Source organism: Tyto alba, unplaced genomic scaffold (genome assembly GCF_018691265.1).
Source record: "Tyto alba isolate M040663 unplaced genomic scaffold, T.alba_DEE_v4.0 Super-Scaffold_22, whole genome shotgun sequence".
Taxonomy (NCBI): domain Eukaryota; kingdom Metazoa; phylum Chordata; class Aves; order Strigiformes; family Tytonidae; genus Tyto; species Tyto alba.
The window spans coordinates 20850412-20874222 of NW_024881296.1; the positions used below are offsets into that span (position 1 = coordinate 20850412).

The 23811-nt window shown below is 44.7% G+C and overlaps 1 protein-coding gene across 2 annotated transcripts; it reads right to left on the reverse strand.

Annotated features, from left to right (window-relative positions):
- On the reverse strand, positions 1-22058 carry LRP11 (LDL receptor related protein 11). 2 transcript variants are annotated; one of them, XM_042796037.1, is made up of 7 exons: positions 21504-22058; positions 16290-16454; positions 12181-12322; positions 9977-10102; positions 9006-9218; positions 1655-1756; positions 1-1414 (listed from the first exon to the last, which is right to left on the reverse strand). In XM_042796037.1, the coding sequence occupies exons 1-7, from the start codon at positions 22029-22031 to the stop codon at positions 1260-1262; spliced, it is 1431 nt and encodes a 476-aa protein (XP_042651971.1). In that variant the 5' UTR covers positions 22032-22058; the 3' UTR covers positions 1-1259. The 2 variants fall into 2 exon arrangements, with proteins under 2 accessions (XP_042651971.1, XP_042651970.1); XM_042796036.1 differs by having other exon boundaries at positions 16290-16453; positions 21500-22058.
- Positions 22059-23811: the final 1753 nt, after the last annotated feature.

Consider the following 23811-nt stretch of genomic DNA (forward strand, 5'->3'; position numbering starts at 1 on the left):
TAAGAATAAAATAGGTTTATTAGAGCTATTTTACATAAAGTAATCAAGACTGAGCAACTTGAGGAACTATTTTTATACTGTGGCAATATTCTTGCTGATTCGAAGTTACTGAAGTACAAAAGACGACATACAAAAAGATGCATGCCTCATTTTGCCTCTGTTTTTATTGAGACCTGTGATGAATGTGATATCCTTGGACAGTCAAACAAGACAGACAGCATGGAGGGGGGGGGTGTGTGCGTGTATATATATGTGTGTATATATAACATGTACTGTACACATTTTACTGTTAACACATCTGAAGTTCACTCACACGTACCAATTACTTGCTCTAATTCTATGAGAACTTTTCTGGGGTGAGGGCAGGTCACTGAAGCTTTCAAGCTTTGCGGGAGCTGTGGGATAACCAGAGGAATCCTACGCTCCAGTGTCTCGGGTAAAAGCCGCTGCGTGCTGCTCTCAGGCTGTGGGGGGTGCCCAGCTAGGGGTGGGAAAGGCTGAACGAGCCCTGCGCTTCGGGGAGAGACGTAGCTCTGGGATCCTACATGACTGCTGTCGAGCACTGGTAAGTCCAAACTCACCCACTGAGGGCTTGTATTTTTTCATTTTTAGCATTTAGTAAGCATGACCCTGTTATCTGCACAGGTTTAAACTACAAATGAAAAGAAGATGCTTTGTTCCTTAAATCCCGATTTTTGTTATAAAAGCTGGTGCTTAGATAGCAATTGCTTTTAATTAATAAAGCAAGACAAATTCTTTCATGAAAATACTCCCAGCGCATCAGGTGACACGTACACAAATCAGTCTTTGCTGGACAGGGAAGTAACGCGCTCCCGGAGCGGAGCACGGCGGTGGCAGCGCTGCCAAGAGCAGGGCGGCACAGGCTCCCCTCTACGCCTCGGCCAGCGCTGGGCAGTGGCTGCTCCGGCCCCCAGGGCACGCTCTGCCGCCGCCGGGACCCCCATCGGCTGCGGGGCAGGGCAGAGGCACCCCGCATCCAGTTTGGGGTGTCCCACTTTGCAGTGTCTTCTGCGCAAGAGCCAACTGGAGCCACTCTCTGGAGCCTGAACGCCGCTTACCTTCCGAGCACGGGCATCTACCCACTTTTTTATTTTATCACCGAGGGGGAAGAACATGTTCCTCGTCTCATAGGCTTCTTCTACACTCAAAACTTAACTAAAGGTTTTGGTCCTTTTCTAGAGGCAGAGGTTCATCGACACAGGAGAAAGGGGAGAACACAACTGACCTAAATCCAATTTTTAGAGATACATCCCGTTGATGAGGTAATCGGACTCTTCGGATGTAATGGGTCGAGCTTTTTTAAGCTTCTGTCTCACTAACCGCAGTCTGCAAGCAACCATAAGCAGCAGTAAAGCAGTGATGGCCAAGCCTAAGGCTAAGGGTAACACGGCACCTGCGACGAGATTAAGGGAAATCACACTTAATTTTTCTTTAAAAATACAGCTAGTCTATCACTTAGGTGCTAATATTTGGAGCAACCCATGCTGGGAAACTAAACCCTATGATCCTACAAGTTAGGAACAGTTCATTATATGGAAATACATTATTTAATTCTTGACTGTAGTATCTGAATTTACAGCACCTGACTAAAAAACTAACATAATTCAAAATAAATTAACAAGGTCGGTCTTACCTGTTTCTGGGACTGGATGACCACCACCAAGCTGATCTCTCTTTGGCACCATTATGCCATTCCTATTTTTATCATCTGTTATTTTCCCTGAGGAACTGTTATCTGCACAAAGTCAAGTAAGATAAATGAATATTGCAGTTCAGTGACTCAGGAAGTCTTATCCACAGGACACAAGAATTAAGTAATGTGAAAGCACTTAAATTTAGAATAAAGCCCACAGTTTAAGAACTTCTGACTCCTATTGTATAACTTGGATTTTTTAAATAACGTGGAACTAAAGCTAAAATGTAAATTCAATTTTGCATTGCAAAGCACAATGCATCTCAATCAAACCAAAGAGAGTAATTTTCCACTGAAAAAAAGATGGATATAAATTCTCTTTTACAAACTTCCATAATGGGGTATAGCCCAATCTGAGCTAACACATTACTAAAGCAGTTACGTATAGGTGAAAATGAGGCCATTTCAAGTTATGTTGATCTTTACCCCTTGAACCTGTAAAGCAGGAAACGCATAAGCTGGCTACACAAATTATCTTAATTCTGCCTGTTACTGACATACAGATGCAGAACTTATGTACTTGGAAGACACAAAAACACGTGGAGAAAACATTTCTAACAGGATGACTTGGAGTCACTTCAGCTTTGTGTAGTACAGAAGATAGAGCAGAGCGCTGTAACTACGTAAGAAGAGACAATGCATCATTTGCTGCCAAGAAGTGTTCATCTGGGGCGTGCAGGTGGCTGCGGTTCTGCTTCGCAGGAGCAAAGAGTAACTCGGCTGGGGCTCCCTGCTCCAGCCCTCCCACTGAAGTCCTACACCAAGAGCTCTGGGGACACTTCCCGCAAGAGTGACGGCTTAATCCACCAAGACACTCTTGCAGAAATCAGAACGACGCCTATGCTTTTAAATGTAATGACTATATTTAACTGATAAATATTGAAGGGCACTTTGACTGCGCTGTGCTATATCTGTTGGCAGCCCTCGGAACTGTGACGATGCCAGTGGAAACATACTATGCTACAAGAGCTGTAAAACATGAATGTGAAATGTTTTAATTGGAATTACATATAGTGGTGGGTGTTAAGGAAGTGTTTAAATCAATCAGCTTGGAACACGCACCATGTGTAACTCCCACCCACCACCACCAGCTCCAAAGTGCTGCACAACGTGTTCCTGTCAGCGGCAGCTGCAAATACACACCATCATTAATTAAAGCTTAAATTGTTTCATCGATCCTGGCATGAAGTTAGTGCTAATGTCCCCACTTTAAGGCACAACGTGGCCTCCCAGGCTCTGGCTTTACTGCCCTGGCATGATGGCCAGGGGTGCACAAACACTAACTGCACCTGCTAGGAAATACCTTAGCAGCAAGTTGCAGCCCTCCTCCTCATTCGGGTTCTTTAAGTTGTTCTGGCATGTAAAGGTGATTCAAGGAACTACAGGCCAGTCATTCTCACCTCTGTGCCCAGCAAGATCACGGAGCGGATCTGACTGGAAACTATTCTAGGGTTCATGGAAAATAAGGAGGTGATTGGTGACAGCCAGCATGGCTTCACTAAGGGCAAATCATGCCTGACAGATTTGGTGGCCTACTGCAACGTGGTTACGGCGCTGGTGGGTAAGGGAAGAGCAACTGATGTCATCTACCTGGACTTGTGCAAAGCATTTGACACTGTCCTGCATGACATCCTTGTCTCTAAATTGGAGATACGTGGGTTTAGCAGATGGACCACTTGGTGGATAAGGACCATCTTTGCTGGAGATATGGACAGTGGGATTGAGTGGACCCTCAGCAAATTCACTGATGACACCAAGCTGTGTGGCGTGGTTGACACGATGGAGGGAAGGGATGCCATCCAGAGGGACCCTGACAGACTTGAGAGGTTGGCCCACGCAAACATCATGAAGTTCAGCAAGGCCAAGTGCAAGGTCCTGCACATGGGTCAGAGCAATCCCAAGCACAAATACAGGCTGGGCGAGGAGTGGATTGAGAGCAGCCCTGCAGAGAAGGACCTGGGGGTGTTAGTGGTTGGAAAACTGACTACAAACCAGCAGTGTGCGCTCACAGCCCAGAGAGCCAACTGTGTCCTGGGCGGCATCAAGAGAAGTGTGGCCAGTGAGTTGAGGGAGGGGATTTTCCCCCTCTATGCTGCCCTCACAAGACCCCACCTGGAGTTCTGCATCCAACGTAAGATGGACATGGACTTGTTGGAGTGGGTCCAGAGGAGGGACATGAAGATAATCAGAGGGCTGGAGCACCTCCCCTGTGAGGACAGGCTGAGAGGGTTGGGGGTGTTCAGCCTGAGAAGAGAAGGCTCTGGGGAGACCTTACAGCAGCCTTCCAGTGCTTAAAGGGGGCTACAGGAAAGGTGGGGAGGGACTCTTTACCTGAGAGTAATGATTTTAAACTGAAAGAGAGTAGATTTAGATTGGATGTAAGGAAGAAATTCTTGACTGTGCGGGTGGTGAGGCACTGGCACAGGGTGCCCAGAGCATCTGTGGCTGCCCCCTCCCTGGAAGGGTTCCAGGCCAGGCTGGATGGGGCTGGGAGCAACCTGGGCTGGTGGAAGGTGTCCCTGCTCCTGGAAGGGGGGTTGGAACTAGATGATCTTTAAGGTCCCTTCCAACCCAAACCATTCTGTGATTCTGTGAAATCCTAAGTGTAAACTGTACTGGTTTTGAGGTACCTGTATGGTATTAGAGCTGTGCAAAATAACCTGAATGTAATTGAGACCAAAACCAGCAGCTGTTTCATGCTTCTGTCTTTCCTAAATGAAATTAAATGAATATTTGTCTTTATTTTGAAAATACCCAAAAGACATTAGTTCTTCCTAGAGCTGCTCCCACCTGTATGACAAGATTAGATCTAAATGCCTGTTTTATAAATTTGTTTCCTTGACATTTGAGTAAAGGGAATACTTAAGTTAACTGCTTGTAAAGACATTTGGCGAATATAGCTGGAGAGAAGTTTAGCAGGAAAATTTCTGATGGGTAGAAGAATAACAGAATCCCTTCAATAAAGCTTGAAGGGATTTGTTAAGACTTGTGGCTGTTCTTACAAGACTGGAAGGGCTATCAGAGTCAAGACTGCTCAACATCTTATCTCTTATCAACTAGAAAACAAACAGAGATTTCCCTAGACAGGTTTAAGAACTTGACATAAAGCATGTTATGTGGGTTTTGTTTTGTTTTCAGTTTCTTTTAATTTTCTAGTCCCTGCCTAGGAAATTGCAATTTTTAGCCCTTTTCAGTTACCCTAAATTAGTGATGTAGGTTATGGCTACTGCTGCCAATGCCACTGCAGAAAAAATGTGACTGAGGCTTGGGCACTCAGTCAGATGGCAGCCCTGAGCAGTACTGCATGACAGCTGGTGTGGACAGAGACCCGGAGCCAGGGGAATGCAAAGCTGTTATGGTGATTTATACACTTGAGTTGGCTATGCTGGGGTGTGCAAATCCTCAGGCTGCTTGTGAATTCAACCCGTCTGCGTGACCATGTTTGCTAGACTGGCTGTTGCTGCTTAGAAACCAGCCCACTGCTCACTCCGGTGTACTTTGCTGCAATTATATTTTTGCTATACTCGTTTACAAGTGCAGCAGTGCCAGAATATGCAGCTGGGCTTGAGAACTTCCCTGGCAAAGGACACCGGGGCACTTCGGAGGCAGCCTTGCAGAAATGTCGTGCTGGCCTTTGGAGGAGATGTGGTCTGGGTTACTTCACTATGGAGGTATGTCTGCAAAGGGAAAGGACTCCTTTATTGACATCAAATGACTCTTCCAGCATCTGCTCCCAACTATGGAAGAAAATATTTGGCCTTCCAGCTTGGTCAAAAGTAAACCATCATTCTGTTGGAGAAGACTCCATGCCCTGAGTGCCTGAGGCGGTTACCTCTAGGTTGGACTTGGTGTTCCCCTGGACTCACCCTGTGGTAGAGGAATCCCACTGGGAAGGCAAGAGTGCAGAAAAAGATTCACCCATTGTCAACAATGAATGAATGAACGACCTTTGGGTTCTGTTTTGCCCTTTTTTTTTTTTTTTTTTTTTTCCCTCTTTACTGCGAATAGATCCCCTGCTAGGTTGGGCAGAAGTTTTAAACAGTCCTTACCTTGGACTTGTGTATTTTTGCATTTTGATACTTAAGTGTAAATCCTTAAAAAGCTTGTATCAAGTCAGAGCCAAACATGAGAGGCTACTGGAGTAAAGAAAGCAGGTTAAGGGAAATCTGAAACAGAGAAACTATTACGAGAAAATGGATTCTGGGACAGCTTTCCCCTAGTATCACCCTCATATGCAGAAAGCTCATATACCTGCTGCAAGGAACTATCCCACAGCCTAAAACTTTACAGCTTTAGCCCAGCTCCTTTTAAAATTAGAGAGAAGATAAATATGATGGTCCTTGACAAGGAGGTCTCTTTATTGGATAGTCAGAGATGAAAGCTGCTTATGGGGAGCTAAGTAGCAGAAGGGACCTGTCTTATTGATACTGTAACCACTGCTGTAATAAAAACAAATGTAAAAAGGAAAACAAAGCAACTCCCCTGTCATGCAACTTCTTGGGAAAAACCTCTGTTCTTTAAAAGTCATCTGAAAGCTCCTGTATCGAGCATCATGTCTAGCAGCCACCTAGAATGTGCCACATGCTGTCTCTGGTAGGTAAATTACCCTTAACACCTTCTCTTGCTCTGCCTTGCAGCTGTGGGATTTAAAAGCATCACGTTTTCCTTCCTGGCTTGTATTTCCATGATGATCTGCAAATGCCAGCTAAGAAATAAGACAAAGGTAGCCCTGAATGGAGTGCTTCCAAATGAAAAGCTGGAACCTGTGCTGCCACTGTAAAACCATATTCCTTAATATGTATCTTAAGCAGACAACTTTTTGCCATGTTGACATTCAAATCATTAAAGCTTATTTTAAAAATTTATTTATAATAGTGTATCAGGAGCCTGGATGCTTGCACAGTCAACTCTAGGCCAACAAGCAACATTCCTGTCTTGGTCCAACAAAGACCTCTACAGTGTGACTCGGAGGCACGGGTTCTGCCCGGGCACCAGCAGCAGGTCCAGCACTGTCCCAGGAGACAGTCCATCCCTCAACAGGATTTCTGCCAGTGGAATTGCTGAACTTTTGAGGCTGCTGGTATGATTTCTATTCAGTGCTGCTTACCTCTCCTCAAAAATGGATCTACCAATTATTGCCCCCTGGAACACTTTTCCAGATGGGCTTCATGGAGCTGCTCCAGTGTTTCTGTGTCTCACATTTTTGCAGCACCTAATGATTAGATATGGTCTGTAACCTCCTTGAGATCGCAGTGATGGACAGAAATCTAATTAATAGGTCTGGATGGATTTTTAGGAATAGGTTAGATGCCTGTCTCCTCAACTCCATAAAGACTGTGGTGCTTGCCAGTGGGGCTGGACTTGAACCTCTCTGGACCTCTGGGAATCATTAGGGTACAAGCATGGGACTCCGATGGAGTTGAAATGTCTGCATGAGAAGAGAGCAACTCAGAGTAGATTTTGGCAGTTGCCCTTTGGATCCTGGTACCTAGCACCTACCTCTTCATGTCCCACCATACGCACTCTCTTTGGAACTGATCCATAGACAACTTAAAAACTCACTGAGCTGTTTGCTGCTTTTTTGGTTGAAGGTATTGGGCTCCTGGGTCAGGAAGGACTGGGTCCTTCTATTCCACAAGGCAATCCTTAAGTATCATTTAACTGAAATTAAATTCTGACTGAGCCTTGTCGAAAGAGCAGTGTTAAAACCACAAGAATTAAAACCAGACATGGTCGGCTGGAAATCTTGCCTGTTTAAAATTAAAAAGATTGTAACAGCTTCTGGTAGCACACTAATCATTGAAGCTCCATGACTTTTTTTTAGTTTTATAATAAATTTTTTTCTTTTATTGTCTACTGTGCAGAAGTCTACCTTGAGAGCAAACACGGGTCAAGGAAGTCACTGTGCAACGAATAAACACAGAAAATGACTATGCAAAAATGCCAAGGTTTTACATACACTTCCAATTATAACCTCTGATTATAGTTTGCCAAAGTTGGTGACCTCAATTCTGGTTTTTCTTCTGGATTCACAAACCCAATGGGTTTTGAGACCTACTTAGCAGCTGACTTTCCACTGGAACCTGCAATGCCCTTTGGCAATTCAATGTTTAGTTTGGGTGGCCCCATATCAGGTGTCACTCAGGATTATGTGAGCGAGAAGGGTTTGGGGCAGAATTCAGAATTTGAAGTCATTCCAATAGGGAGCACTGAGGTCATCTACACTGCCAGAAAAGAAAGAAATATTTGAGAGAGGATTTTGCTATCAGTTCCTACACATTCACCAAGGCAGTCAAATTACTGAAGAACGTTGTTTTTCTGTCCCTTTGTGGTCTCCACATATGAAGTACAAGCATCTGACGAAACACCAAAGTGACAACCAGGGAAGTGCCCTTTACAAGAGTCAGCAGCAGAGGGCACTGAGCACTGCTCTGCTGTAACAAGAAAATAAAGCTGTTTATAAACAGCTGCGTCGTGGGGATCAAGAATCAGTCTAAGTCATGAAGAAAGAAAAGTGCAAGGTCTCATACTCATCTTAGGCTCTGTGCACACAGTTTTGCTTTCATTCAATTGCCATTTGAGATCATTTTAATTCACCAGCAGGAACCTTAAAAGACACAACAATTTCACCGTAGCTTCTGGAGCTTTACCAAGGCAAGGGTTGGTGACTCTGCCTGTAACATCACTACACACTGACTCTCAACAGGCTTGCAGCCACTACGGAGAATACTACTGGGGACCTGGGGTCGCTTGTTACCGAAGACTAAGCCTTCTGTACAGTGATGAAAGATCTCTCCTGCCCTGGAGACACACTTCAAAAAGAAGTGCCCACAATAACCAAGATACTACTTCAGGAAAAAAAAAAAAAAAAAAAAAAGAAGTCATCAGTTAGCACCAGGAGAAAAGCAGTTACTCTCACCCAAGTTGAACAGTACTTTGTTATAGTCTCCTGAAGATACTGCCCTATTGCTTATACACCAGCTTACACAGCTGAATCTGTGGCAGAACTTGTATTTAGCTCACTGCATGTTTTGTTCCTTAGACTGTATTCTTTTCCTAACATTCCTATATTTTAACTTTCCTTTTGTGCCTGGTAAGAACCAGACCTGACAATCAAAAAGCAGTATCTACTCGTAACTTAATTATTACAAACTTCTTTTGTAATTTTTACATTTGCAAATTTTTACTCTTAGCCAGGCACCAAAAGGCAATTCAAATAAATTTAAGGTTCACGACATTTTCTTCCTTTAAAGATAATGATTTATTGAAACCAATTTGCTTCCATCCTTACCTGGCAAAAATCCACTGATTTGTTTCTTTGGTCCCTGAGAAAGCGATTGGTTAGACATGTCTGCATCCACTGAGAGAAGCGGTTGATTTCTGGCAGTGGCTTTCAGGGTGTTTTCTGCAGAGAAGTTTTCATCTGTGCTTTCAGTCAGTCCTACAGTCCTTTGCTGGGTAGTGCCAAGAGCTGCATGTGCCACCGTCTTCCGACCTGGGCTGACTGTATTAACAGAAACAAAAATCTTACTTTTTGTATAGAATTGAAGGGAATGGGAGTGGTCTGACAGAAGACAGTCTGATAGGGGCCTTGAGACAGGCTAAATGACTACTGCCTCAGGTTCAGACATATGATGCAATGTGAGTTCCGGATACATAGCACGTTACCAATTGCCTGCGGTCAGCTGTTAAGCAAGAGTACACTCATGAACTCTACAGAGAAATCCAGCAACTGAAATATCAATGAAAGAATCATTAGCCATCTTGCCAATTCACCTTCTGATGATTTTTGTTCACTTAGCTGAGCATGGGCACATACTGAGGATGGCTAATGAAAGCAAACAGAGCAATGGTGATTCGGATCACCTTTCCAGTGTGTTCAGATTCTTGCAAGGTGTGTAATTGCGCTTTGAAGCACACCTCTGAAACACCCTTTCAGATCAAGACTATGGTCCTTGTTTCCAGAATTGTCATGCAAGTAGAGGACCGGTCTTTTAGATGCTGAGAAATCTTAAGACAAAATCTGTCATCTGGGGACCTTTGAGCGTTTTGATATGCTGTGAGGCAAAAGGGAGTTAATATCTGAGCAGCTGTTGTATGCAGACAGTAAACCTTCCCACGTGCTACTTCCAGTGAAAGGCTGTGAGGTGGGAGCAAGCTGCCTGCTCACAGGGCGAGAGGCCACAGAAGGGGCACCGCTCCCCTCCGGCCATTCAGGCTGCGGTTACTTTCACAACCTACACTGTGGCCTGGCACACTTACAGTTCTGGCAGAAAGTTTCATCCGACCCATCAGGGCACTGTCTCACGCCATCACAAGCAAACGTGATGTCAATGCAGCAGCCATCATCGCAGATAAACTGGTAGCGAGAGCAAACCCCGACACAGGCTGTTGAGAAACATTTCCCAAATTACCAAAAGAGAAATCCAAGCAGTAGATACTGAGTCGATGAATAAAACCTTCAGCACCGAGGAAAAAGCAAAACCATGCTATGGCAAGAAGGCCCACGAACACTGCAGGAAGCTGAAGACAGGCCAGGCTCAGCTATATGATGCTGTATGGACACAGCAGCTAATATAGCTAATAGCAGCTCCTGGCACCCACATCACTATTCGGGCAATCTCTTTACTACAGGAATACTCAGCCTGGAGGCTGTTGCACCTTACACCTTGTGTAGCACCCCTACAGCACTTCAAACTCAGCTGCCCTAAGCTGAAAGGAGATCTTCCCAGGCTTAAAAGACCCAGGACAGTCCTGAAAATAAATAAATGAAATCTCTATGGCTGTAGCTGCATCTCTCCGACACGTAATTCCTACTACATACCCATTCTGTATTTCTGACAATATGTTATTTTACATGCACATATATAGACTATATATAGGATCTTCTATGGCATGTTTTCTGCAACCTAATTAAAATACTAAAAGAATGCTTGTCATTTATTTACATCAAAAATCCACTGACTCCTATACAGCACATGCCAGAACGGGACTATGCACAAGGTCTCACAAGTGACCTTCACCTGAAAGAACTGATTGCTGCCTGCTTTAATATTTAGATTCCCCTGGAAATGGAGAGTGTCCTTGGACATTTCTTTTTGCATACTCAAAGCTTTCCTGAAATCCATTCTGACCTTGTAATTATCAAGTGTTTACATCCATGCTTTTGTCTTTTCAACAGCGGTGTAGTTCATTGCTTTGTAAAGCACTATCAAATTCAGCATTTGGTTAATGTTATTGATTTGCATAAGGAAGTCACAGCCTTTGGTCGTTTTCCTGCTACGTACCAAAAAGCTGTGCAAGGCTAAGGAAAGTATGGCAGGAACACAGGCACCTGTTTAAAACCCCTAAATTCATACTCAGACAATGCATCTCACAAACTTCAGCACTAATAATAGCACAGGCCTTGCATGCATTAAGGTACTGGGCGCTGGTTTAACTATAGCAGTAGCACTTGAATTGCAAGCCCCCCACAAGTACTTGGGGAATTAGAAAAAGTCATCAAATCATCCATGTGCTCCATCCAAACAGTACCCCAGATACCCACAGCAGCAAATAAATAAAGCAGCAAACCTCTCTGCCTGCTTTAGCCAAGTTAAACAAATGAATACAACTCTATCATCCATTACTGGAATACAAGCATTAGTAAGCAGACACATAACTGTTTTTTGTAATACCAATTTATTGCCACAGGGATTACCCTCTCATGTAGAGATACTGCACTGGTGCAAAGTTTCACTGGTTCAGCTGAACACAGTGATGATGCTATTTAACATTTACTTTGTGCCAGAGCAGCAGATCTGTATTAGCAACTTACTAATTACAATGTAATCAGAAGTTATTACACTAAAGAGCGCAGATTTGACAGCCACTGAAATGTAACTTACTTTCTACATTTTATTCTTTTTACACATTTCTGGAGCTCAGAGTTTAAAAATGATGGGTCAATTCCAGCTTCTGTTTGCCCAGTAACATAAGGCTTTGATAAACCATTACACAGAAAAGCTTAAATGCTTGAAAACAAGAAACCATCCCATCTTTTAGACTACAGATGCAAGTCAATATTAGTGTGTGCCTCATGCACACTATTAACTGCTTTTAACTGGGTCTTCCCTATAGCACAAGCCCTGTCACGTTGCACACACCGTCTGACAATACAATGAACTGTTACGATGTGCCTGATATGTATGTCAGTATTTTGTTTTCCAACCGTGCATGTTTATTAGCAATACAAGGATGAACATTTAAACGCTTGAAAGTATTATTGCTCTAACAAACAAGTGATGCTTGCCTGCTTCCTCACTTCGAAACAGCAATTCAAAGCTGAAAGAGATGTCACTATCTAATGAATAAGGGCAAAATAAAACATAGAAATGGAGAATACGGTTTCAGCCTCCATCAAGACCCTTGCTCTGAATACCATGCCCTGGGTGTCACACAGGCGGTGGCTCCAGTCATTTTCTCACCTGCTGCAGAATGAACCATGGGCAGAACGGTCACAGAGATGTTGTCAGAGCTCCGCTGACCTGCAGTGTCTGTCACAGTTAGCTGGAAAACATACCCGCCTTCCTGAACGCGGGACAGTTTCAGTGTTCCTGGCTGTGGTACCTGATTAAAGAAACACAGCAAAAAAACCATATTGGTATAAAGGATCCGTCCACAAACTTCTAGGAGTAGGGGGCTCGTTTCTGTACAATGCTTTTCATGCAGAATAAATGGTTCTCTTAAGTCTAGCCAGCCCACTCAAGCATGTGTATCAACATGCAACACTTTGAACTTTTTTTGTATCCATTTCAAAAATAAACAAACACACTTAACATTTCTGTACTGTTTTTCATGGTACACTCAGTTACCTGGGGCTGTGGATCTCAGCACCAGAGAATAAATGGCAACATACATTTAGCTCTGTTTTTTGGTAATCTGAAGTGTAATTTTAGAGAGTAGGCTGTAAATTATTAGAGTATTTTGCTCTCTATCAAGTTAGCCTGTAGACAATATATGTGTATCCACGTAAGTTACTTCTGCTGTATATTAATTTATGATAAGGTAACTGATAGCTTTGCTTTATTAATAAGACTGCCCACCTCTGACCAGTATGACATTTGATGCAGTCACGTACCAGTTTTACAAATTGCTGGTCTGAATTTTGCTATGCCCCACAATGAATTTCAATACCTTGCACTGAACCAGAAGTAGGTTTATCTATAGTGAGTGACCTAAACATTAGGTTTCAGAATGTCATGTGATGCAAATACATAAACAACTTAAATTGGATTAGATCATTAAGAGATTGATAAAATAACTTATTTTATGATAATTTAAAACAGGTACCGAAGTAGCATTACTAGTACAGTAGACATTTAACAGTAAGTTTGTATAAAATGAGTGTGATATTTGTAAATGTTGAACTTCTTTCAACCTTGTGACAGTTACCTGTCACAAATAACTCCAGCTTTCTGAGAACTCACTAGCACATACTTCATTAACTACAAAAAAGCTCTGCAGGTTTATTGGACATGTAGTGCATTTTTACAAATGAAGCACACGGGGCTATTTTTATAAGTAAGTGAAAGGTACATTAAAATTCTCTGTGATTAATATTAAAACCAAAATTCAATAAAGAACTTTATTTAGTTTTTTTAGTTATTTAAAGTTGCTTTACACACTTAAAAGAGAACAGGAATTTTCAATAAATATGATAATAGAGTCCTAGACCTAGCTTTATATCAGGGTGTATTGATAAATGCATTTTTCTCTTCTCGTAAGTGAATTTCCTAACTGAAGTTTCTTTCCTTTTCTATTTACACAAATGCAGTCAGTTACCTGATCATGCTGTTGATTACCTCCTGATGGAGTACGTGACCCATTAGAATTTTATTCTTTAATATATTACAGAAATAAATATGCTCTAAAAAACACCATGACTGCTGGGAGAGCAAATATGGTATTTAAAACTCATGAGCTGTAGAGTCCAACTCTCTCCTCGCTGCAGAGCCAGAGAAATAACACTGGCTTCCCACCACGCCGCCACTCCTCCTGGAGACCTCTGTGCCTCCCTTTTTATCTCTGTCCTGCCCTGAAGAATGCCCGACTGTACCTGCTTTCTTATAAGCTTTGGCTCAAACTAGACAGTAAATTTCCAGATAATCAGCATTTAAAAAAAAAACAACCCGTAATTGCCCCAACCCGTAATTGCCCCTAAGTGTCACAGAGCTGTGCAGCTACAGCATGTGGGTAGCAATCTGAGAAGCAAATTATCTAAGAAGCAGTAATCAGTCACAATAGGAGAAAAATTTTCCACTGGCTTCCTTCTGCAATACGATAAGATCTCTTTATAGCAGTTGTTCCCCCTCCTCTGCCTTCTATTTATTCTTTGATACATAAGTGCAATGCAACAGCTGTTTTTTATCTTATTTAAACACAGTGTCCTTCTCCTTTGTAGCTATGGATTCATATATCATTTTCTAAGAGTAAATTACATGAAATCCAGTAAGTTCAGGACAGCAACTAAAGCAATAAAGACAGCAACTGAAGACTGTATGAAAAAAATCACAATTACTAATTCAACTCCAAAAATTAAATTATCATGGATAATTGTCACGGTACATATCTGTAGGAGAAATCCCTGCTCATTTGAACACAACGAAAAGGCATTTATTTAAGCATGAATGTGTGTCAAATTTGTCTTCCATTATCAAATATAAAGAAATCACCAAGATTAATGTGAATTTTGCGAGTTTAAATGGATCTATGACTTGCCTATATTTTATGGAGTGGCTTTAAGTAAAAGTAAAAACATGAACTTTAAATTTTTTTAGTTAACTTCTAATTTTTGACTTACTCTGGATATATTATTACATCACAGATTAATTTAGAGTATTTATCTGAAGAAAATAATGTTGCAAAGGGTCAGATTAACAACCCTTGATAATAAAACATTCATTTTATCTAGATGGTATCTAGCAACTATTCTTAAAAGCTTTGTTCAAATCTCTTCTATGTATCATGCTGTTCACACTCCTTAACAAAGTCTTCTGACCTTTTAATTTTCAAGCCGATAAAATAATACATGAAGAAAAACAAACTCACAGTGGTCTTTGACATGCCAGTTTCATATTGCAGTGCAGCCTCGAGTCATTCCGAACTGGCTGACTGCAGTCACCCTTCCAAAGACGTGGATCTTGCAGCAGAAGACAGAACTTTCAAAGGCACGCAGCACTGGCTTAACTAATACTTTTGAATAGCCCTGCTGAGTTTTCTGTGAGGAGTACGTTTATAAAAAGTTACCTGTGCATACATTTCAGCAACTATTCACCAGAGAAAGCCAACTGTCTTCTCTGGGTTCATCCAGCAGCATGTTTCCTAACTGTGACGTGGTGATCTTCAAATACCTACACATTACCTACAATGCCCTCCAGGAGACTAAGGAATAACCAATTTCTCCGCTGGGTTTTGCCATGGATGACAGTTTTAGGTTTCAATACTTTTAGCTAGCTCTTCGTGTCAGGCAAAACTCTGGTTTGTTCCATCATTACACATCTTGAATAACTTTGCTGATACTGGTATTTTGACTTTGATATTACTGAGACATAAGCAGCAGCACTCAGGGACTGCTCATGGTGGCACTGGCACACATGGCCTCTTGGGTTCTGGACTGTTCTGTTGGTGATCCTGGCCTGTTTAAACTTCTCCTATCCGTTGGCAGCATCCCAGAAACAGGAAGGTCTATGGTCCACACTCTCTCCCCTTTACACGTCCCTCCTGCGCTAGGTGGAGTTCCCAGTGTGCCCTGAATACTGTGTGAGCAGTGAGCAGACTGTGAGTACACTCTACGGGCTTGAGACATCTTTCCTTTTCTACTTGCTCCTAGAGCATTCACAAAGAAGGGTAGGATGGAAAATCCCTCTCTTCATGGTTAATTTTAAGTTGAAACCCAATTGCAGCAGAAATTGTATGAATATAATAAAACAGTATCCCAAGATATCTCATAAGGTCTATTTCACATATTTCTTTGCAGTTTCTCCATAAGCACTGACAGAGCACTGTTGCTGAAAACACTCCATTATTTTTAGTAACTGAGTTACTGAGGTGTCTCTAACCTGGATCACAGAAGCTGAAAAACAAGTGCAGTGAGCACAAACAATGGCAAAAGAGAGCTGAGCTGAAATCCAGTGGAGTATTAGCATCTACTTGTTTGCTGCTGGCTGTCTCATGCCATCCTGGATAGAGATGAACTGTGTAAACTGCTAGAAATAATCACTGGAACAAACTTCCTAGGGACACTGTATAGTTCCCATCACAGAAGGTTTTCAAGATGTGATTGAACAGATCAGATAATCTCACCTAAGATCCTTGTCCCACAGAAGTTTAGACCAGCTGATCTTTTGAAGTCCCTTCCAACCTGCGCTGCTCTATATTTCTATGAAATAAACGCTCAAGTTGTACAGTCATCCTAATTTTGGTGCCTGGTAGCCATACCCATTTGAATACGTTTAATATTCTTGGCTCTACGTTTAAAACTGTACGAACACAACAACCTGCCAGTAACTGGCCATGTGCGAGACTGCACGTGTACCTTCATTTCAACCGATGAGTCACCTTGCAGCAGTGTCCACTCGTATTGCACAATTCCATGGTCATCTGAACTTTCTCGGCCATCCAAAAGCACCCAGTCGACAGGTGACTGCAGCACAATATCTTCTCCTGCCTTGCACCGTGGAGGCTCATCATATTCTTCTTCTTCAATAGAAAAGAGAGGCTCAGTTATTTATCAGGGGAAGCCAAGTGATTATTTATGTCAATCGTAATTTTTCTTGGTGAAGGTATTGATTCACCACTGGGCAACTTCCTGAAAGACAGGACATGTTCATTAGTGCACATTTTGTTAAGCAAAGTAGTATCTACTTAAATTTTAGTTAGCTGTTCCACAATCAGTGATGTCTTCAGGAGGTAGCTGCTACATTAGAATCACGTGGCGGAGAAAACCTCTCTATCTACATGGAGTTTTCATTATACAACAAACAGGATTGTTAGCATCGGTGTCGTTTCTTAATATTAACTAAGGAAAATGGATTTAAATATGAACTACATACATATTCAGATGGCAGTTACTGCACACCTTTTACAGCACTCTGCATAACTTAACAGGTTTCTAGTCTCTTCTTATATCATTACAGGAGTGAAAGACTTATTTAACAGAAGCTGGCATTCTGGTGAGGCAGTACACATAATGATTAAAAATCATCAGAAATTACCACTAATTTTAAGTGCCTAATTTAAGACATTCAGAGCTTGATTTTCAGACTATTCAGGATTTATTACATTTTGTTATATTCAAAGTACAATTCTTATTGATTAAAATTGTGAGCACTAAGTGCTTTTGCCAATCAGACCACAAGTTTTTCAGGTTAGACTAACAAAGCCCATGATAACTTAATTGACATGGCCTGTGAGAAGTGGTTTGAAGTCATTTGCTCTGCAGCCTTCAGGCAGTGCAGGGAAGGCAGAAGTATAAAATGTAGCTCTACGAGTCAGCATTTGACAACTTTAGCCCTAAGATTGTATCCTTCTGCGGTTCCCCACTGAAGTGTCATTATTTCTCTGGGCATGGGATGTTTCTGGCACCCTGAAGTGACAGGTTGCTTTCTGCTTTTCAGCCTCCAGAAAGGAAATTCTGTAAAGGATATTAAGCTCAGAAAAGCATCTACTGAACACAAGGTGTAACTTCACTCAGTGTGGGCGGAGTTGCACAAGGAAAGCAAAGGCACTTCCCCATCACTGTAGGGATTCTCCCTTGCACATGCTCCTCTCCAGTTTCAAGAACTTGAATGAAGGCACGGAGCTCGTCAGAGCAGTGAGACAATTTTTTATCACTGACTGAACAGCAAACATTTCATTTCTTGTTTTTCTCTGTAGGAGGCTGGGTGTAGAAAATTTCAAGGCAAATGCCTTAAGTTAGGAGAATGTACAAATAACTGAAAACAGGGTCTAATAATAGGAAGTATGAAACAGTTCTTGCTCATCCAGCTGGCACAGGAAGCTTTGCCTAATTTGTATGCACTCAGTTCTCAAAACCAACTTCGTTTAAAAAACAACATTTAGGTGCAAAAACCACCACTCATTGTTAACAAACACCATCATTCTGGTGCCAGGGCAACTTTTACCGACAGAGTTACCTACAGTCTTTGCACGATTATTTACTTTACTGATCACCGGCAAAAAGAACCGACCCGGGTCTGAAACAGCACAGCTCATGCTTCCACTTCTAGCTTGGAAGGTGGTTTTGCGTCATGTCTGGTTTAAATGACTTGATCAATGCCCAGCAGGGGCAGAGACAAGCCCCACTTCCCCTGGGCCCTAAGCAGTAAGGATATTCTCTTCCCGGACTAACTTTATACTCCAGCAGCCCGAGCTGCAATGGCAGGACCACTTCACGTTGGGGCAGGTCACAGAAATTCATGCACACTCTTTGCTAAAGATGAGTGGGGGACCACACTCGGGCCTCTGGTCCCAGAGGACAGCGGCATCATGCCTTTTCTTGTAAGCCACCAGAACATCTTCAGAAAGGTAAATCAATGGCAAATCAGCTCATATTTTGCTCTAGTAAAGAAAAAATTGGGCTGAGTGAGACATCTGGCATGGGAGGAGAGAGCTTATGGAGCTGAAGACTCTTTTGCCGCAGCAAATCTGGGGAACACATGCTTCTAAGAAGTCAGCATAAAAAAATCAAGGAGGCATACCCACAAACCACTTACAACCACTGCTCACAGGAGTAAAGGACTATCAGCCACAGGTGAGCAGAAAAATTAAGCTCGGAAAGCATCCTTTAACTTCTGTTTCTAACTTTTATTTAGGTTGAACATAAATAAGCAATAAGAAACTGATATACCAGATCAACACACTGAGAGGCTGGAGCTGGCTGCTTTCTAGAAAAGGGGTTGCAACTTTATGAGCAACACTTTTCTTTGGGGGGGAACATAACAGCCTTTATTTATTCTGTTTCCTCCATCCTTTATACAGACTTGGCCTGCCAATAATGATGCTGCCAGCTAGTTGTCTGAATGAAGGCTTTGTTATAAAAGGTTATTTCACTGTTGATTCCTGAATGGCTTTGATACTCGTTTACCTTAATGCTGAATAGTCCTGTTGCTCATCACTAGTGAGTAGCGCAGAAGGAGAGTCAGACATTTCTGGTGAGGCACTCAAGTCCTTTTTCTTTCTAAATTTAAAAACTTGCTTAACAAAGGCAAAACCAATTAACTTTTCTTTCACTATAGGCATATGGGGTTTCACTGTTAACACAGCACAAACTGCCTAGAAGTGCAAAGTAAATCCACAGCTAAACCAGCACAAACTGGGTATAAAGTGAAGGACTTGGATTTACACTGAAATATTCAGTCTCAAAAGTTCATCCCACTGCTGACTGTCCTGGAAGTACACAGAAATATACTCGGTCTGAGAAATATGTATCTGTTATTAATTGTGCCCAGAATTAAATAAATAATTGGGTTTGGTTTTCTGAGGATCCTTAACATAAATGAAACCACACCTTAGAGATTATTGTATACTAATGCTCAGGAATATTACAGAATTATAAGGACACCACATTTACAGATAAGTGTTGGTTTGGGATTATCAAAATGAAAATAGCAGAAGACTCAACACCACAGTACTCAAAAAAAAAAAAAAAAAAAAAAAAAGGTAAAATGTGATCCCCTCATGAAAGAAAATCTTGAAATCAAAAGCCCTCTCCTAAATTTCCTAAATTCAATCACTGGGTGACATAAGGGAAAATAGATGTGCCTTCATGGTCCTGTGACAATGCACTGTTGTCCAGATTAATTTTTCAATTCAAGAACACAGTGGTAACATAACATCAGACATTTTATCTCTCATAATTTTATCTCTCCTGGTCTATGTCACGGCTGGCAGATGTTTGAATAAAAGTTAATTCTCCTTCGTGGATCTGCTTCAGCTCCAGTGTAATTGCATTAAGAAGTCATAATCCCTCGCTTCTGATACCACAATCACGCACGAGGCAGACTTTTCAATAGCAGACTTTTCAATAAACCCAACAGGACACAGAGCAATCCGCAGATTAGGAATTGAAATTGCCTTGCAAGCCCAGTGCTAATAGTCACGAAAGCTGCCAACAAGCAAAGCATTCAAGAATTCCAGAATTCAAGAACTCAAGGAATTAAAGAAATTCAAGATTTCTAACAGGTAGAGTATCGTTTGAACAACAGTATTATTTATATCATGCCATACCTGCACTCTACGTCAGTGCCAGGTTTTAATGGACTTAAGGCAGTTCAAAATGATGGAGGACATCTAAAGATATTTTTAAAGGTTTTCAAAAAAGCCCAGTTCTCTGTGACTTTGATGTAAAACCTAGTCTTAAACCTTCTATCTTGCAAGCATGTACAGGGTTATAAAACACAATGACCCAAAACCTGCTACATAAATAATACTGTGGAACTAATACTTTTCCTGTTGAAAACATCAAAATCATACCTTGGGTTTTTCTGGTACCTTAAGATTGCCTCATCTTTACTACCATAAGTTCCTCCCTGTAGCTCTCTAGTTTACCTACCCATGCACTTTGCAAAACATATTTAGGCATCATAACTCCTCTAAAAATTGAGCCCCTGCTCTCTCGTATCTCCAGGGGATTCCCACGGGCATTCTCATACGACAGGCAGGAGTGGACGGACATCCAGCCTGAGGGCTCCCCTGCCAAGGGAGCAGTAACAGCGGGCGTCATCTGGACATGTGGTTTTCATTTACACCACCACTAGGTCTTATTCATGTTCCACGCAGTGACCAATTTAGTTCGGTTGAGATACATCCGTAAAGAAGATGAAGACATGTAGGAAAGTATTGCCAACAGAAGGCAATGAAATGAAGACAAAATAAATTAAGATGCAACTGTTTAACAACAGGCGCTGCGGGAGTAGGAGCAAGTTCTTTGGATCAGATGCTAGGAAACAGGCTCCAAATTTAGAAATCCAGACGTGTTTTCATCTACAGCTGCTTGCTCTGGATTATGTTGTTCTTAAATACGCTTCAGGGTTGAACAAACTGCCGCTTTTGATGCGGCCCAGACGCCAGAAGCGGTTATACAGTCTCCACGCCACCTCTGGACTACTGGTGAGACATCCTCGTCTTCTTCAGCCTAGCTCGCAAGTTCTTAAACCGGAAAAATTCTGATTTAAGCGAACGAGGAGCCCGCTTAGGCGGCGACATTTGGAGAGCACCCCCAAGCAGCCGGGCCCGTGCCGGCCCTCGGGCTCCTGCGGCGGGCACCGGCGGTTCGCACCCGCAGCTCCCCCGCCGAGCCCGCTCCCCTCCCCGCAGCCGGCCCCCCCGGGGCCGCGGTGCCCGCGCCCCCGCGCATCCCACCGGCCGCCTCCCGACGCCCGCCCGGTTGGGACGGGCACTCCCGAGGGGTCTGCACCGGCGGAGGGGTCGAGGCCCGTTTTTATCAAACCCGGCCCCCCCCCTCCACCCGCCCCCTCGGGCGTGTCTGGGCCGCCTCTCCCGCCCCGGGGTGGGGGCCCCCGCCGAAAGGCCCCGCCACGCCTCGTCCCCTCCTCCCGCGGGCGATGCCCCACGGCGCGGAGGCAGCAAATGGCGGCGGCGCCGCCCGGTGCCCGGTCGCCGGCCCTGCCCGCCCCCGCGCCGGGGGCCGCCATTTCCCTCCCGCCGCGGGGCCGCCGCCGCCCTCCCCGCGCGAAGCCATCTTGGGCCGGGCCCCGCTGCCCGCCCGCCCGCGGCGGCCCTTACCCGGCGGCGGCGGCGGCTGCAGGGCGAGGCCGGCGGGCCGGCGGCTGTAGGTGCTGTAGCCGCGGTGCGGGGCGAAGCGGCAGACGGGGCGGCCGCGGTGGGTGCAGTTGAAGAGGTAGCAGCCCAGCTCCGCCGCCGCCGCCGCCCCCCGCGGCCGGCCGGGCCCCTGCACCACGGCCAGCGTGCAGCGCGGCTCGGCGCAGCAGGCGTCCAGGCACTGCCGCCAGCCCGCCACGGCGGCGGGGGCCCGCAGGAAGGCGGCGCCGGCCGCGATGGAGTCCTTGGTGCGGATGATGGAGTCGGGCCTGGCGGAGAAGCCGCCGCTGCCGCCGCACCGCTCCCCGCCGCCCGCTGCCGCCGCCGCCGGCGGTCCCGGCTCCTCCTGCTGCAGCTGCCGGCGGAACTCCTCCAGCAGCGACTCCACGCCCGAGATCTGCGAGCGCAGGTCGGCCAGCGGCGCCGCGCACCGCCCGCCCGGCAGCACGGCCCGCCCGCCCAGCGCCGCCAGCAGCACCAGCACCAGCGCCGCCATGGCCCCGGGCGGCGGCGGCGGCGGCGGCGGCGGGAGCGGGGCGGGGGCAGGAGCGGCCCCCCCCGCCGGCGCTCGCGGGGAGGCGCCGGCCCCGCCCGGCTGCGCGAGGAGGCGCGGCGGCGCTCAGCACCTACCGCCGTGGACAGCTCCGGTGGGCGGGGCCTCCCCGGACACGCCTCCCCCCCCGGACGCGCCCCCTCGCTCCGCCCCTCCCGCCGCCGCCGCCGCGGGGCCCCTCGGCGAGGATTAACGGGGTGCCGCGTCCCCCCGCACCCCGGTCCCGCCGGGTTCGGCTCCTCCCGCCGCCTGCCAGGAGCGGGTTCCGCTACCAACGCGCCTTCCGCGGGTCCCCGGGGCAAACGCGGCGGCGGGGGGGGCGTCTGCCCGCGCCGCCTGCCCCTTGCGGAGGCCGCCCGCCGCTGGGAGGGGTGTGGGAGGGGGCCCTGAGCCCTAGGGACGGTTGGGGTAGGTGGTCACTGAAGCCGCTGGTGGTTGTGTGAACATAAGGAAGCAAGGGGAAAAAAAAAAAAAAAACAAACCAAAAAAACCTAAACACCCACAAAATAAACGGCGGAGGGCTCCAGCCCAGGTGCAGCATTGCTGCTCAGGAATTAAGAAGAAAAGCCCAGTAGTCAAAAGCGTAACGAGCAAAGGTGTGACGTCTTCAGCTTTAGCAAAAAAATCCCAGATGGGATCTTACCCACGCAAGATGGTGGTGAAGAGCTGCTCGTGTGCGTTTTTGAAGGAAAGGCTAAATTAGTTCTAGAGAAATGCTTCGAATTAAAATCACCAGGTTTACAGCTGTCGTAACTTCTGTTTTAATATTATTGTGAAATTAAGGCCTGCCTGAGTCTGTGACACAATAACAGTAAGACCTCCCTGAAAATCAGCAACCCTCAAAACCGCGGCCATATTTTTGTTTGGTGTCAGACAAATGGAGCCTCGAAGCACTGGGATGGCACACTGAGAGCTGCCCGCTGGCAGTAAGAAACGTAAACGTGCCAGTAAACATGTAGAGATGGTGATGGGCTTTGCGCTGCACGCAAAGGGGTGGCGGATGTATTTTTTCTCTAGTAATATGAGGTCTGGTGGTAACTCTCTGCTTCCATCTTGGCTTAGTTTTCTTCTTGCAAGCATCTTTAAGTGCAGACTCGCAAACTTCTTGAGTTACTGGAAAAGTCTTTATAGCTGCATCAAGAAATGATCATTAAGGCAGGGTTATTTTGAATATCCTTCATAATTTGGGCTTCTGTTAGGCCATGTTCCCAGCATAACTCAGAACTGCTTTGAAGACAAATCTGTTTTAATATTCTGCCACTGTGGGGCTTTAAGCATTGCCCAGGAAATGCACGTGCAGTTTATGGTTTGGATTATGATTTTTCCTCCTCCCCCAGGTCACTGGACTGTAGTTTGGTATGTCTTTGAAGCAGGCTGGCCCATCAGCAGTGTGGCTTTTGAAGATTGCTGTTCTCTGGCTATATGCTCTATGAGTTCTCTAAGTTTCTAGAAATTATATTTTTGAGACTTTCAATTTCCTATCAAATTTAGTTGAAACAGGTCAATGCGTTAAAAAGTTATAGGAAGATAGAGCAGCTAGACAGTAAAATGATTTAATCTTCATTTGCTTTGAAAATCAGGCTAAAATGCCACAGTTTTATTCTTTAGGAAAATTTTGGAGAGGTGATCAATCTATTCGTAACAGAGGTACAGACTGTGAAGCACTGACTTGCCAGCGGTGACACTGGTTTGCTACTGCTCTGCCGTTGGACTCTGTGATGCT